Raw genomic sequence first — 14,444 nt, 5'->3', positions numbered from 1 at the left:
TATATATATATATATATATATATATATATATATATATAATGTAGATTTATAACACTATTTTGTAATTAATTTGGTTGGCTAAATGTATGTCAACTGTGATCAACAGCATGCAAATTCATTTGGTGTTGACTGTTGAACTGAGGTGTTTTAGCTAACTGTATTCACTCCACAGCTCCCTCTGTAGGTTGTAAGCATAATGCAGTCAGGACAACAGAACATTTATTTTAGGGATTCACATCATGCTCCAAACAGAACGATTCCTCTGACACGAGCATCAAACATCCCTCCATTTCCATTGACCAACATTCTAATTTGCCTGCCAGAAATCTGAAATAACGCCCATATAGACAAACGCAAAGTGAGGAAATAGTCAAAAAGAAGGAGAGATAGAACAAGAAAAAGAGGCATAGATGCTGTCTCTTCTGCTGTCTGTGTTGTAATCCCTCCTTTAGCACGCTAATTAGCAGCATTAGCATGGCTGAGAGCTGAAAACTTGTTTGAGTTCTGCTTGGAGGAGCTAGACATAAGATAGCAGCTATTAGTATTCCTGCAAACAGACCCAAAAAAGTGACGGAAGCTTTCAGAAACTTGCTTTAACTTATAAAGATTCCACTGCACATTTTCACTTTTAATGTTGTTCCGCATTTGTCTGGAACAGATCAATGAAGACTATGAGTGACAAAACCAAAGTACAATGTCCATCAATGATCTACACAGATAGCATGCCAGATCACTCATCTGCATGAAATCTGCTTCTGACTATCTGTAGCATCTTATAGATACTATTGTACTTGTTTTTTGCAATATGACAGTGCTGTTTGATAAGCGAAATATCAGGTACACCCCTTGTATTCAATTCCCTTGTTTTTCTATGATTTCCGGAGTACACATTTAACCCTCTGGGGACCAGAGTGTTTTTGGGGCCCTTTGGATGTTTTGACATGCTCTGACATTTGTGCTTTTTTCAGTTGCTTATAAACATATTAATGGCACAGGTGAAATTAAACTCTATTTAGCACAAACAGGTCTACCATAATGTGTGAGCAACATGTATGTACATGTTTGTATTTTTGAGAGAATATTGTTTATGCGTGGTTATTGAAAAAACTAAAAAATAAAGTTTTTGAAATAAGGACACAAAAAACATACTAAATATGAGTCCACAAGACTTTTGACTAATGTACGTTGTTGCCTAGAGTTTTTGCTTCAAAATGATCTGAAAATCATCCTTCCTAATCATTCACATAAAACAATAGATTGTTTTAAATTGTGAAAAACATTTTTTTGTTTGCCAAGGCAATATGCGGATGGGCGGAACGGCCCAACCCCTATCATGAATAATTAAGTGGTTCTCAGACAGTGACCCTGCATAATAATGAGCCTTTCATTCAGGGGTGTCACACAAGAAAGAATGTAAGGACAATATATATATATATATATATATATATATATATATATATATATATATATATATATATATATATATATATATATATATATTGTCATTGCATTCTTTCTTGTATATATATATATAGCCTACATGTATATATATATATATATATATTTTGTCATTGCATTCTTTCTTGTATATATATATAACCTACATGTGTATATATATATATATATATATATATATATATATACACACACACACACACACACAAACACACACATATATATATATATATATACAAACAATCAAAATATAAATGAAAGCCAAAAGCACATTTTTAGTCATACCTGGAAACAAATCCTGGTCAAATGCTATATGGGCCATTCTACAGAATTGGTTCAAAGTTACAGTTGGAAACATCTTGAAAAGAAAATAGTCTTTTCCCATAAATGTCTTATAAAGTATTATTTTTTAAAGTAGACCAATACAATAAAAATAAACCAGTCGCATTTCAAAGTCGCTCGCGAAATGACCGCCAGGTGGCGCAAAGGGACATTTATCAAAACGTAAGTGGGGCTAATGTCAATTAACAACAGTAAGGATGAAATTCTACAAGTTATGGTAATTTACAAATAAGCCTACAACAAACATTTATTTTTAAACAAATATTTTTAAATATGCAACATGCACGTTTAAACAACAAACAATACAATCTGAACCAGCGCTCCTGTATTGAGACATGCAGCGCGTTTCAGTTACGATCCTGGTTCCAGTGGCCTTAATACATTCACGGCTTTTTAAAATGTCACAAAGCGTTTTGAGATGGTTTTGAATGAAATATTGAAGTTTATAATTAGGGTATTTTGGCACACCACGCCGAGTGGCTATGCATTATTCTAAAATCTGGCTTTATTCTGGCATGTTGAATTAGAGTTTGACAAACGCGGCGGCGCGTTCATTTGGATTTATTTTTCTCATAACAGCTAAAAGAACTTACTGCGTAATTGTTGGTCATACAGATAAGATATCATCTTTTAAAACTGTAAAAGGTCTACTTTTATTCATGTAGGCTAAAGTAGGCCTACACTCACACAGGCTAACGACAAAACGTTTTCTCGCTCATGTGAGAAACAAACGTTTGGGCATTTCTCAGTGAGGAAATTAATAGCCGAGCGGTAGAACTTACGGTTCATCATCAAGATGACACGGGTTCAAATCCCGATCAAACATGGTCTACTGCAAATTTTATATTTATTAATGCAGAGAGATTTGTCTAGCTCTAAAACTCTGTTACGCCATACAGTTTTTTGGTTATATTTATAAAATAAAATTACCATGCATTTCCATTTTACACTAGGAACAATAGTATCGAACACAACGACGTTGCATCTGTACCAATCGTACGAGGCTACCAATCGTAATTTCAAAAGCAGTTCTGTAAAAAAAGTAATTTTACATATATAGCCTATATATATATATATTTTTTTATTAGGCCTATTATTATCATTATTATTTTGATTCCCTACAACCTAGAGTTTTTAAAAACATGGTTTTAAGTAAAGTGTGATTTGCCAGGGGGGACGGGGATTTCCTTCTGGTCTAAACATCCCTGCTTCTGCTGAATTATTTGAATCCCCACACCCCTCCCTCCACAGTAATCAATGCTATAGGCTACTTCACCAATAGACCATATCAAATATAAAATAGAGATATGCAACAAGCACGTTTAAACAACGACAAACAATAAAATCAAAACCAGCGTTTCAGTTGTTCATTAGTTCAAGTGGCCTTAATGCATGCACGGCTTTTCAAAATTTTACAAAGCGTGTTGAGATTATTTTGAATGAAATATTGAAGTTTATAATTAAGTGTTTTGGCAGACCACGCCGAGTGGCCCTATGCATTTTTCTAAAGTCGGGTTTTATTCGAACTTTTGCTAACGACAAAAACAGTTTATCTGTCGTCTCTGTCTCCGGGAACTGCGCGTCACAAAAATGAACCGAAGCCACTTCAGCTCAGTCACTATAAGAAATCGGCTCTGTCTAAAGCCTTTAAATGTCTAAATATTCTGGCTAATAAATGTTATCTGATTATGTAATCCATATGAAAACGAGAGGTACAGAGGATGTACTCAAACATGTAGCCTGTAAGCGCTTCCCAATGAGAAAATGACAAGGGTGAAAATCTCGCTCTAATTAAATGTAGCAGGCTAAATCGCCCTGAATTAAAATGTAAAAACAGATCAAATAATGTATTTGTCGAAATGTTGCGATATTGTTTCATTTAAGTTCATAATTATTCAATACATGTTATTTAATTTAGCAGCATTACCACAAAGCACCGTGGTTCGATATTTATTTGAATAAAAAAATAAAAAATAAAAAACTTAATTCACAAATTGCATGCCTGGTTGAAAGGATCCAAAGATCCATGTAGACTTTAATATTGAGTTGAACATTTTGTTCATGAAAACAAATTAACATGCGTTTTTTTCAGATTATATTTAGTTTTGCTTGGAAAAAGCTGGCCCAAACCAGTTTTATTTCATCAATTACTGAAATAATGAAATATTTAGTAATAAACTTTTATGATAGAAATATCACTAGGCTACATGTAACTAAATCATTTAATTCCTTCATTATCAACACTGTCTAGAATAGCGATTTAAGTGTGAATTGCGACTTCTCTTTGTGTTAAGTCAGCCTCAGACTCCGATAGCCTGTGGGGGGTTGGAGGGACAGTTCAGTGCTGTATCGAGCGCGCAGGACAATAGGCATAGGTGTTAATGTTCCTCTTTCATATGGAGAGCGAGGGAGACTAAATAAACTTGTTAAAAAGAGATTCAGCGCGAGAGAGGCAAAGAAAAACGCATGTTTTAATTTAATTATGTTGCTTTGGACAATTTTCGTTTTGTAGGCCTACTGTTTTAATTGTTTAATATAGCTGTCATTTCTTTGGCAATACAAATTTAAAATGTCGCAAGAATAAGATTAGCCTAGTGTTTCTTATTTTGCATCGCAAAAGAAATAAACTCTAAACCCGATGCAACCCTGTTTTAAATTAAAAAAACTGTCCCGACACTTTATTTAAACCTTGAAATGTTCGAACTTGGTTTCAAACTTAAGTAATTTTAGTGTTCTTTTACATTACACAATAATTTAGCAGACTAAAGACGAGCTTCTTCATTTTCATTTTCTGATGCAATCGGCTGACAATCTTCCTTCATCAGTTTTTGTCGTTTGTGCAGCGGCTGCGGTTCTACAGGAATGTAGCAAATTTATGTTGTAATAATAATTAAACAAAACTCTTGACTTTAAATAAGTAAACAGTTATAAACAGTTAGCTATTTAAGCATCAAGAAGGTTAAATATAAACGCTGTTGGCCAACATCAGTTAACAACATGTATGCTACATTGAGATTCGATCTCGAGTCGATTGAAGCTCCTCGAAGCTCGTGTTGTTGCGTTAACCACTGAGCTATCGTCTGTACGTCTGTAAATGTTTTTATTGCAATGTTTTACTTTTTCATTATTTATTCAATTTCATTTCAGTAGCCTAATTTCAGTATTGTGATTATGAATTATTTTAACTATACGTTTCACTTGTTGAATTCATCTGCTACCAGCTTTCAATCGCTCTGAATCAGTGCGGTGCGGCAGCAGATTACGCATTAGAGAGAATAAACAAACACTTTTCAGAGTCTATGATTGTAGCGCCTCTTGGCGGTAAAAGGCAGAAAATACACCCCAAATTTTACCGCCGCGGTGGAACGGCTGATGTGGGCATTGTCATGGCTTGCCTCAACATTTGCGTTTGAATAGCGCGCGTCCTCCGTGGGCGTGTCAGATTAACGCGTAATGAAGTGTAATGAGCTGGGGAAAAAAAATCTGACAGCACTCTCTTTTCGTACAGATTACATAAACTGAGAATATTTGTTTTTTATATAAATTACATCATTGAAAAGAAGAGAATTCAAGCTTCATAAAGAAAAATCTCTCGTGCCTGTATGACAAGTATTTGCAGAGTTAGAGTTAATTTTTCGGACGTGTTTCAGAATGGACTGCACTGACAGAGAGAAGGCAAAACTCGCATCATGTTTATTTTTCTTTATTTGACAAAAAGCACAAAACTTTGTTTTTATTGTGAGTATACAGAAAAATAATAGACAATTAACAAGATCGATTGATGTATAACACTTATATGTACGATCAAAATCAACAGAGTATTTTAAGTCTATTTTTCTGCTATGTGAAAAAAAAACGGCAAAACGCGCGGGCGCGTTTCTGGTCCCCAGAGGGTTAAAGACTGATTAGCATTTATATAGCTAGGGCTCACTACTGTATCTGGTGTTGCACGGCACCCCACCACCACTACCACCACGCACATTTACTCACATATACACACAAAAAGCTGGCATGTCACTCAACTGTCCGTGTAACACACTGAAGTGAAACCGCCAGACTGGCAGGGCTGGAGAGTGAGGGATCGAGACAAAGACTGAGTCCGTCAGATTTATTCAGGTGTAATATTGCGCCATCCCAGAAAGTTCCAACAAAGCGATTACAAGCCATTGTCAGATTGGCAACCCAATTCCTCCAGTGCCTCGCATACTGCCACACTACATACCTCTGTGAGCCTCTGCACTGACACAACACTCCTGTCAGCCTTTTACTCTTTTATTTACCACCAAGCCAGCACAGGATACACTATAGAAGATACAGAGAGGGGGAACCAGGGATTTATAGCCTAAGATATTATAAAAACGTAGTTTTGCCCTTTCCAACCAAAGAGGTCTATATTACAGATTAAAGGCTTGATCCGTTAGCATTCCCGTTCATCTCAAAGGTTGTAATGCTAACCAGCCAAATTAGCCAGCCAAGTATTGCGCTTAATTGAATTAAATTAAATGTAGCGTAATTAAAAGTATATTTTTACAATATCTGTATTTGCAGATAATATAATATTATAATTATAATACACACTTAAGTGACTTTTTTAGAAGTGCACTTTGTAATGATATAAAAAGTTTTACTTCACATATTAAATATTTCATTCACATTTTGATGTATTGACTAACATACTAAAGCACATGCACATGATTATAATTTTAACTATAATGTGTTATTGGATATTACATTTAAAAATAATATATTTAAATGTAATGTATAGCATTTTCATTATTACAAATATCAATTAAACATACATGACATACAAGGTTCAATAGAAATAGTATATTTAAACTTACCAAAAATGCTTGTCAGTAAATGTGTCAGTACATTTTATTTCAAAGACAGTAGAAGTAATAAATGAAATTACATATAAAGATGTACTTTTTAGGGTTGTACTGTTTAGGGTTGACCCACAAAGGTTGACCCACTGACCCAACAACGGGTTTTACCTCTCAAAATAATGATATAAAATGAGACATGTTATTTCTTTATTTCAATGTGAGTAGTCTCAGTACAGAGCCAGCTAAAGCAGGAACAAGATCTCTCCTGCTGTTGATTCCATGTATTAGGTCGCAATTTAGACTCCATTAATCTCTGCCATAATCTGTAGCAAAATCCTTGTGGTTTTCCTGGGAGACTGACCCTCCGTTCCCTTCTGAATCTCTCTCTGCCTAACATAAGTTCATGGGGAGATACGTTTCCCGTCCCTGTTTGCCGCCTCCGGCTCTCTGCTCATCCTTACGGAATAAACAGAAAGAGCTGAGTGGAAGCCCCACAGGTGACCTCATGATCGCCACAGCATCTGGTTAAATTACTCAACATCACGCTCAGCAGACATGTAATCCCACATAATGCCCATTTCTCAAAAAGTGCACCAATTTGGATAAATCCAGCAATTCAGCTCTATGGCCCTGAGATTTCCACAGGGATGGTTTCATAAGCATGGAGGGCACAGGGTGGGCACAGGTCAGGGGTGTGGGAGAGGATGATAGAGCTGAAGGGTTGGGGGTGGCGGGATTGGTTTCTGCTACTGTGGTTAAAAGCACAGATTTCATTGGTACAGCTTAATACAGTCCAGTAAACACATCTTGTTTATGCACAGAGCTTGTCAGCAAAGCTGCTCTCACTGGATTTCAAGAATCAAGGCCAAATTGACGGCCATCTTCTCTTGACCTGAATCTGAGGAGATACAAACAACCCAACTGAAGAAAGAAAAATACACACATTCTACAGCAGATCATATTTCTTAGATTTGGGATTTTGAAGTCTCAGGTCTCCCACTCTTTTGGACCAATGAATTTTTGTTACTTTTCCATACCTTTTCCAGTTGTTCATGGTTATTACATATATATATATAAAAAAGAAAATCCTGACATTTAATGTTAACTACTATGAAATTATAATAACTACCATCATTTAAATACAATTATATTCACTTCAGACATTTCATTGATTTTTTTTTTTCAGGCCTGCATGGAAATTACATTTTTTTTAAATTCCTCGATATTTACAGTTTTTCCATATTCGTGAAAACCCTACAATCTAATACCCTTTCTGATCAATGAAACCTTAAATGAAAAAAAAAGAATAGAAAAACAAGAATGTATGAAATATAAAATGTGTTCCATCTCTATTTCAATTAGAAATGCTGTACTATTACTTCTAGAAAATAACCTCCCTCATGTGAAATGCAGTTGTCAGTGTTCACTTGAGAGTGGGGGTGGGCTAATATGGCCAGGGAAGGTGTTACAGCCTTGTGGACCACATTAAAGGGGTCGGACGTCACAGTCAAAATAACAGTAGGTGGTCACAGCTCAGCGACTCACACATGCATCCGTAGGCAGAGCCGGTGTCAGCTCTTTAGCTTTGGTTGTCGATAAAGAATGACAGCAAGAAGGACAGAAGAATACTGATACATGTTTACTGGCCGTGATGACTATGCATTTATGTCGTTTATGTTAACCATTGCTGCCATACAAAACGGCTTAATCCAAGGATAAAAAAATGGTCCGGCCTAAGGAGAATCCGGAATGTCATGTCGAAATATGAAATTAATTAACCCTGAAATATTACTGAGATGTAAAAATCCATTACATTTGATCGGATTTGGTCCACATCCATGTTGAAAAAGGATTTGTGATGATGACCAGGGAAAAATTGTTCCACATTTTAAAATGAAACACATTGAGATTCCTTTTATGCTTGTATAAGGCAGCCGAGATTTGGCCTGAAAACAGCCAAAAGTGACATTTTAATTACCAGCCTGGTGAGGTGCAGCTTAGTGTGTGTGAGAGAGAGAGAGAGAGAGAGAGAGAGAGAGAGAGAGAGAGAGAGAGAGAGAGAGAGAGAGAGAGAGAGAGAGAGAGAGAGAGAGAGAGAGAGAGAGAGGGGACACACTAAGACCTGCTTTCGAGGGTTAAGACACAGCTTATGCCCTTGGCTGCGTGGGGACTTAACACCAGACGCTCCTGAAGAGCATTTGCCTCATCTATCAGAACAAGACGGCAGCGGTTAGGAGAGGATGACGGGGGAGGGAGAGAGTGATGGAGGACAAGAGGAATATGGATAGACATAGACGGTCCTCAGATCTATGTCACACTGCCCCCAGTGGACTTGAGCACGACAGGGGAAGAGGAAAGCTGAATAATGTGTAATGAGACACTCTATAACGTTGAGTCTTGCAACACAGTATTGGATGGGAGAGACGAGCGTATATTAAAAGACCTTTTTTATGATGTTTTGCTGAAATGCCATTAAAAAAAACACTGATTTCCCTTGTGACACAGGCAGTGACAGAATACAGTTATTGAGAAAAGCATCGGATGGAATAAAAGTGGACAGATGTAAGAGAATTCCATTGTGTGTGTGTGTGTGTGTGTGTGTGTATACTCTGTGTGTATATATATATATACGTATATATATATATATATATATATATACACATATACTTGTTTTAAATAAATCTGTCTAGAATTAAGTTTAGTTACTTTTATTAACCCATTGGAAACTAGTTGTTTTTTAAACATAAATCTAATAACATTTCTGGAGGGTTATGATTAAAACGATGCAAATTTGGTGAGATGAACTTGATCAAAATGTTTTGAGAATACTTTTAATTAAGTAATTTATCTTCTAGAAATATTTACTTATATTTAATGTAAAATAATGGAGATGAAAAGTGAATTTTCACAGAAATTACACGAAGAAACCCAGATTTCCCTTGTGACAAGGGCAGTGGAAACAGATATTGATAATTTTCATCCGAGGAATGGATGGAACAAAAAGGGGCAGATGCAAGAAATTCTATATTTTTTGTCTTGTTTTCCAGTTAAATAATCCAAAAACCCTTTGAACTATTTTAATTGATGGATATAGCATTGTTTCACAAGATAACAAGTCATGGTTTCAGAAAATACATCTTGAATTAAGTATAGATACTTTTCTTAACCCACTGGCAATTTTCTTTTTCTTGTTTTAAGCATAAATCTAATAACATATTTATGAGGTTTATGATTAAAACAAGAAATGAATGCCAGTGGGGAAGATAAATAAACCCAATTCAAGATAGATTATCTCAAAAACAAGTCTTATCATCTCAAGAAATTTTGATTTTCAAACAATTTCATTTTGTTCTAAGGATTTTTGCATTTTTTTAATGAGAAATGAGACAAAAATACTGATTAAGAAAATGACTTTTCGGTGATGAAACGTGCTTTTCCACAAAAAAATTCCATGAAAAACCCTGATTTCCCTTCTGACACGGCCATTGAAGGGAAACAGATATCGCGAGAAGCAACATTTTCATCCGAGGGACGTATTAGAAAAGAGAAATGGAACAAAGGTGGACAGATAGAGACGCTAGAAAAAGTGCTGCCTCTCAGAAAATGAACAAACTATGACTAAGAGACGGAGAGAGAGAAGCTCTTGGACAGAAGGTTTGCCTGTGGTGCGACAGCTTTCTGTGCTGCACAAGGGTGAGCTTCAGCCCGACTGTGTGCCATCAGTTAGGGCTTGTCACCTGGTGTGTGTGTGTGTGTGAGGGAGGGAAAGTGCCCTACATATACCCTCAACTCTTGACAAAAACTCAATACAGACTTTCTAAGCTCCAAGCGCAGCTATTGGACTTGTTTGTCAACCTCTCACACACACATACATTTCTCCTCATCTTTCTTTTTCTCCCCTAAATAAAAGACTTGTTATTCTCCAGGACTTTTTCTAATATATTTATTTCTGCTGACACTGGTTAGCTCCATAAACAGCAATAATGTGTAGAACACAATCTAGCTTTGGGGAACCTGCCATCCCCTGGGGCAGAGCCGGGCGACAAGAACGCCTGTTGTTATCTCGTGTTTACCTGCCTGTTTTGCTTTTATTTTTTACAACCCCAATACCTAGCTCAGCTCAACTGCACAGCAAAGCAAAACAAGCCGACTTTGCCTGGTGCGTGATGCTTTCTGTGCTGAGAGTTAGAAGGGAAGGAGATCAGACTAGACTGTCTGACTGCATTTCTATTGGCGGCAACTGTGTATTGTTAGCATGGTGCATTATTTTTAATGATGATTTCAAACGGTAATGAGCTTGTTCTTCATAAACTCATTAAGAAAAAATCAATTCATCATGATAATTTAACATGTTTGATGCATGGACAGTTTGCCAACTTTCTGACAAGAATAGCATGTAGGATATTCAGTGTTTTCATGAAATATGTCAGATGATGAACGCTAGTGTTCCCCCATCTTCTTAAACCATCCACAATAAAAATAAAAAAAAAGCCTATTCGCTGGACACATAGCTAACACTGCTATAAAACTAGATCATAAAGCTGACAGCCTCCCGAGGCATGATCTACTAAACAAGAAACGGAGCGCCCCATACTTCACTCCCACTGTCATCCTCAAAGCAGTTCCACACTCTCTCCCTGTTTTCATGTGTGAGGTTATATATTTACACTGTGGGTTACGTGAACATGCTGCTCTTGCCATCAGATCCTGAGTGAGGGGTACAGTATTTGCAACAATTTAATGAGAGTCGGAGTGAGGAAACAAGTTGAGTGATAAGCAGGTCATTAAGTTTGCTCTGCCAACTCGGCTCGGCTTTGATTTGCGTACGCTGTGTGATAACCGTGAAGGGGAAAAAAGAGACTTTGAGGGAGACAGCTTAGGAGATGCAGCAAAAATTCCCTCGTTGTACTCAAAAATAACCGAAACTCTGTAGCCTAAGATGATTCCCTTAAAGTCCGAGGACTTTGTGTTTTGTAAACCCACACAAACTCTTTGTGATGCAGCCAGTGCTGGTAGTTTCCAGCACAAGGGGCTTCAAAAAAAGTCCCGGGGCTTTCGGATTTATTTGAACTTCCTTTTCTGGGTCACCGGTCGCTGCAGAGGAAGACAATCAACTCAATCTATCTAGCGCTGGCGAGTCACTGCCTCCCCTTTCAGCTGCTCGCGGAGGAAGCGTACGAGAGAGCCGGCAAACGCTCTTAGGGGTCTCCGCGGCAGTCTCCAATTCAATCCAATTGATTTTCAAAGACAACCACCTGGCGGCAAGCAGCGGAAACATCCGTCAGCCGATGCTAAGCCCGACTGTTTACAGACTCAGAGACCGTCTAAGGATAATCACACGAGTGACAAGTGTGATGTGTTTGCTCGCCGGTGCGCGAGTTGAACATCCTTTGACGTGCCTTCGGTCAATAGCCTGACCTCACAAGCAACCAAGACCTGGGTGTTCAATGAAACTTGAATGACAGACAAACAAGATGCCATGCAACTACTTCAAACTGTTAGACACAAACTCTGGGTTTCACAGCCGAAACCTCAGAGTTCAAGACTCCAGTTCAACTCCCAGAGATTCCCATCTCGCACACTGACACAGGACACAACACAGCGGAGACGAGGAGACCAGGCAGCTTACCGTGACCCGTCAGCCACAAGATCAGAAACACCTCCGGGATCATCTCGGCACTTCGCAGGGGTGGTGACCTCTTGGGAACCGAGTGGAAGTCAGGCTGGGAAAGTTCGCACGCACACACACCGGCGTACCACTCTTCTGGCTGGCTGCTATTGTCAGTCCCCCGATGTGCTCTCTTAATGAAGAAAGGCTCTCTGTCAATCTCTTTCTTCTTGTGTTCCCTTGTTCGCTCTCTTTCTCAGTGTGCTGTGATAACAATCTGCTGTGTTGTCCTACGGTAACTGAAGTGACTCTGTTCTGATGATGCGTGTGCAGGCGCTCTCATAAACTCAGAGTACTCATGCTCTCTCACACACACACACACACACACTGCTCTTCCATTCTCCGGCTCACAGAGTCAGTCTGCCTCTCTCTCTCTTTCTCACTCCTCCCTCCTCCTCCCTCGCTCTCTCTCTCAGTGGAGGAGGGGGCCGGCTGCACACAAAGCCCGCCCACCTGATCAAGCGGAGCAGCGCTGTTCCAACAAGAGGCTGGGAATCAGAGCTAACCTTTGGGAACTGGGAAAGAAAGAAAGAAAGAAAGAAAGAAAGAAAGAAAGAAAGAAAGAAAGAAAGAAAGAAAGAAAGAAAGAAAGAAAGAAAGAAAATCCTAAGTGAAAAGGGACCATCCACATGTCTAATAAATCAAATGAGCTGTGATTGGTTGCTTTGCATGTCTAAGTGTCTGGTGCTGGCCAGAATAAAAGATTTGAGGTTGAACCAGACTTGCAGAGTCACGAGTCTAAAAGAACACAGAGATGGAACCTTATTAGCTCCTCTTTTCTAAATGAGTAAAACAGAATTCAGACTCATCATTTATTGCCCACTAATGTAGACGTTGTTAATCTCACTAATGCATTACTTGCTAACAAGACTGTTTTACACACTAAATATTGCATGATGCATTTCCCTTCTACTTCCTCTCTTCTCTTCTATAGAAAATATGGCCTGATGCATTTATTCAGTAAAACAACAGGAAAAGAACAAAATGGTCAATGAATAGCCTAGTTTGTGTGAATTATTTAGAGGTAATAATCTTAGTTTATGGCAGCCAGATTGAAACTAAGTGTGTGTGTGTGTGTGTGTGTGTGTGTGTGTGTGTGTGTGTGTGTGTGTGTGTGTGTGTGTGTGTGTGTGTGTGTGTGTGTGTGTGTTTAGCCAATTATAAAAGTGGTTATATGTTCTATCTTTTAAACAAACTTGTTTTACAACTATATAAAAAAATATATATTTCTTTTTGATACACTCATGAAATATGCAAGGCGATGACAACCTGGCAGTTAAGTAAAAGATGTGCTGTTTGAGTCAAGTTGAAAGTTTATTTGTAAGCTTTACTGAAGTTTTTAGTCTTAAGATCGTGTTAGCTTTAACAATCAATTATTTTATTTGAGCAGGTCTTAAACCAGAACATGCCCATGGATTGCTCCATCTGACTGAAGCACAAAAGCCGATGATCAATATATCATGAGGATTCTTTATCACCTGATTTCTTGTTGATAAATCCTCTATTTTGAAGTCTTTCAGTGGCATTTTAGGATAACTAAACTAAAACAAGTAGAACGGTTCCCTGTGTCTAACCTGTTAAGCTGAAAACCGGGATAGCGTGTGCACATGGAGCATGCGTTCTCATACATATATTAAACCACTTGTTTTACAAGCTACAGTATACAAATACATATGTATTAGGGGTGTAACACTACACAAATATGACGGTTCGGTACGTACCTCGGTACTGAAGTCACGTTCGGTACAACAGGGTGGATAAAACAAAAAATATTTTTTTTTAACAAATGTTTATTTGTTTAAATACATTATATTATAATTAAAATTTTCTTAATGATAAAAAAAAAAATCTACAGTATCTTAGCTAATGATGTAAACTTTTTGGGGAGCCCTTGATTACACATTCCTTTACTATTAAAGGTTACAATTAACAACAGAGCCCAACTTATTAAAGGGGTGGTTAAGTATGATTTCACTTTTCTAACTTTAGTTAGTGTGTGATGTTGCTGTTTGGGCATAAAGAACATCTGCAAAGTTACAACGCTCAAAGTTCAAAGCAAAGGAAGATATTTGCTTTTAAAGAAAAGGACTACAACAAACGGCTGGTAGAACTACACGACATTCCTCCCGGGTTAGTGACATCACCAGCCCTAA

General features: G+C 37.7%; 1 protein-coding gene across 5 annotated transcripts in view; it reads right to left on the bottom strand.

Moving 5' to 3' along the window:
• The window catches only part of kirrel3b (kirre like nephrin family adhesion molecule 3b), a 215,287-nt gene extending 202,915 nt beyond the window's left edge, over nucleotides 1-12,372 (bottom strand). For all 5 annotated transcript variants that reach the window (XM_056234309.1, XM_056234312.1, XM_056234311.1 and 2 more), the window contains exon 1: nucleotides 12,253-12,372. In XM_056234309.1, coding sequence (XP_056090284.1) covers nucleotides 12,253-12,295 — 43 coding nt within the window. In that variant the 5' untranslated portion in view covers nucleotides 12,296-12,372. The remainder of the gene's footprint in view (nucleotides 1-12,252) is intronic.
• Nucleotides 12,373-14,444: the final 2,072 nt, after the last annotated feature.

Source organism: Rhinichthys klamathensis, unplaced genomic scaffold (genome assembly GCF_029890125.1).
Source record: "Rhinichthys klamathensis goyatoka isolate OS25496 unplaced genomic scaffold, OSU_Roscu_1.1 h1tg000391l_1, whole genome shotgun sequence".
In the NCBI taxonomy this organism is placed as follows: domain Eukaryota; kingdom Metazoa; phylum Chordata; class Actinopteri; order Cypriniformes; family Leuciscidae; genus Rhinichthys; species Rhinichthys klamathensis.
The sequence above is the reverse complement of the archived record's forward strand: the minus strand, read 5'-3'. Positions and strand labels throughout refer to the sequence as shown.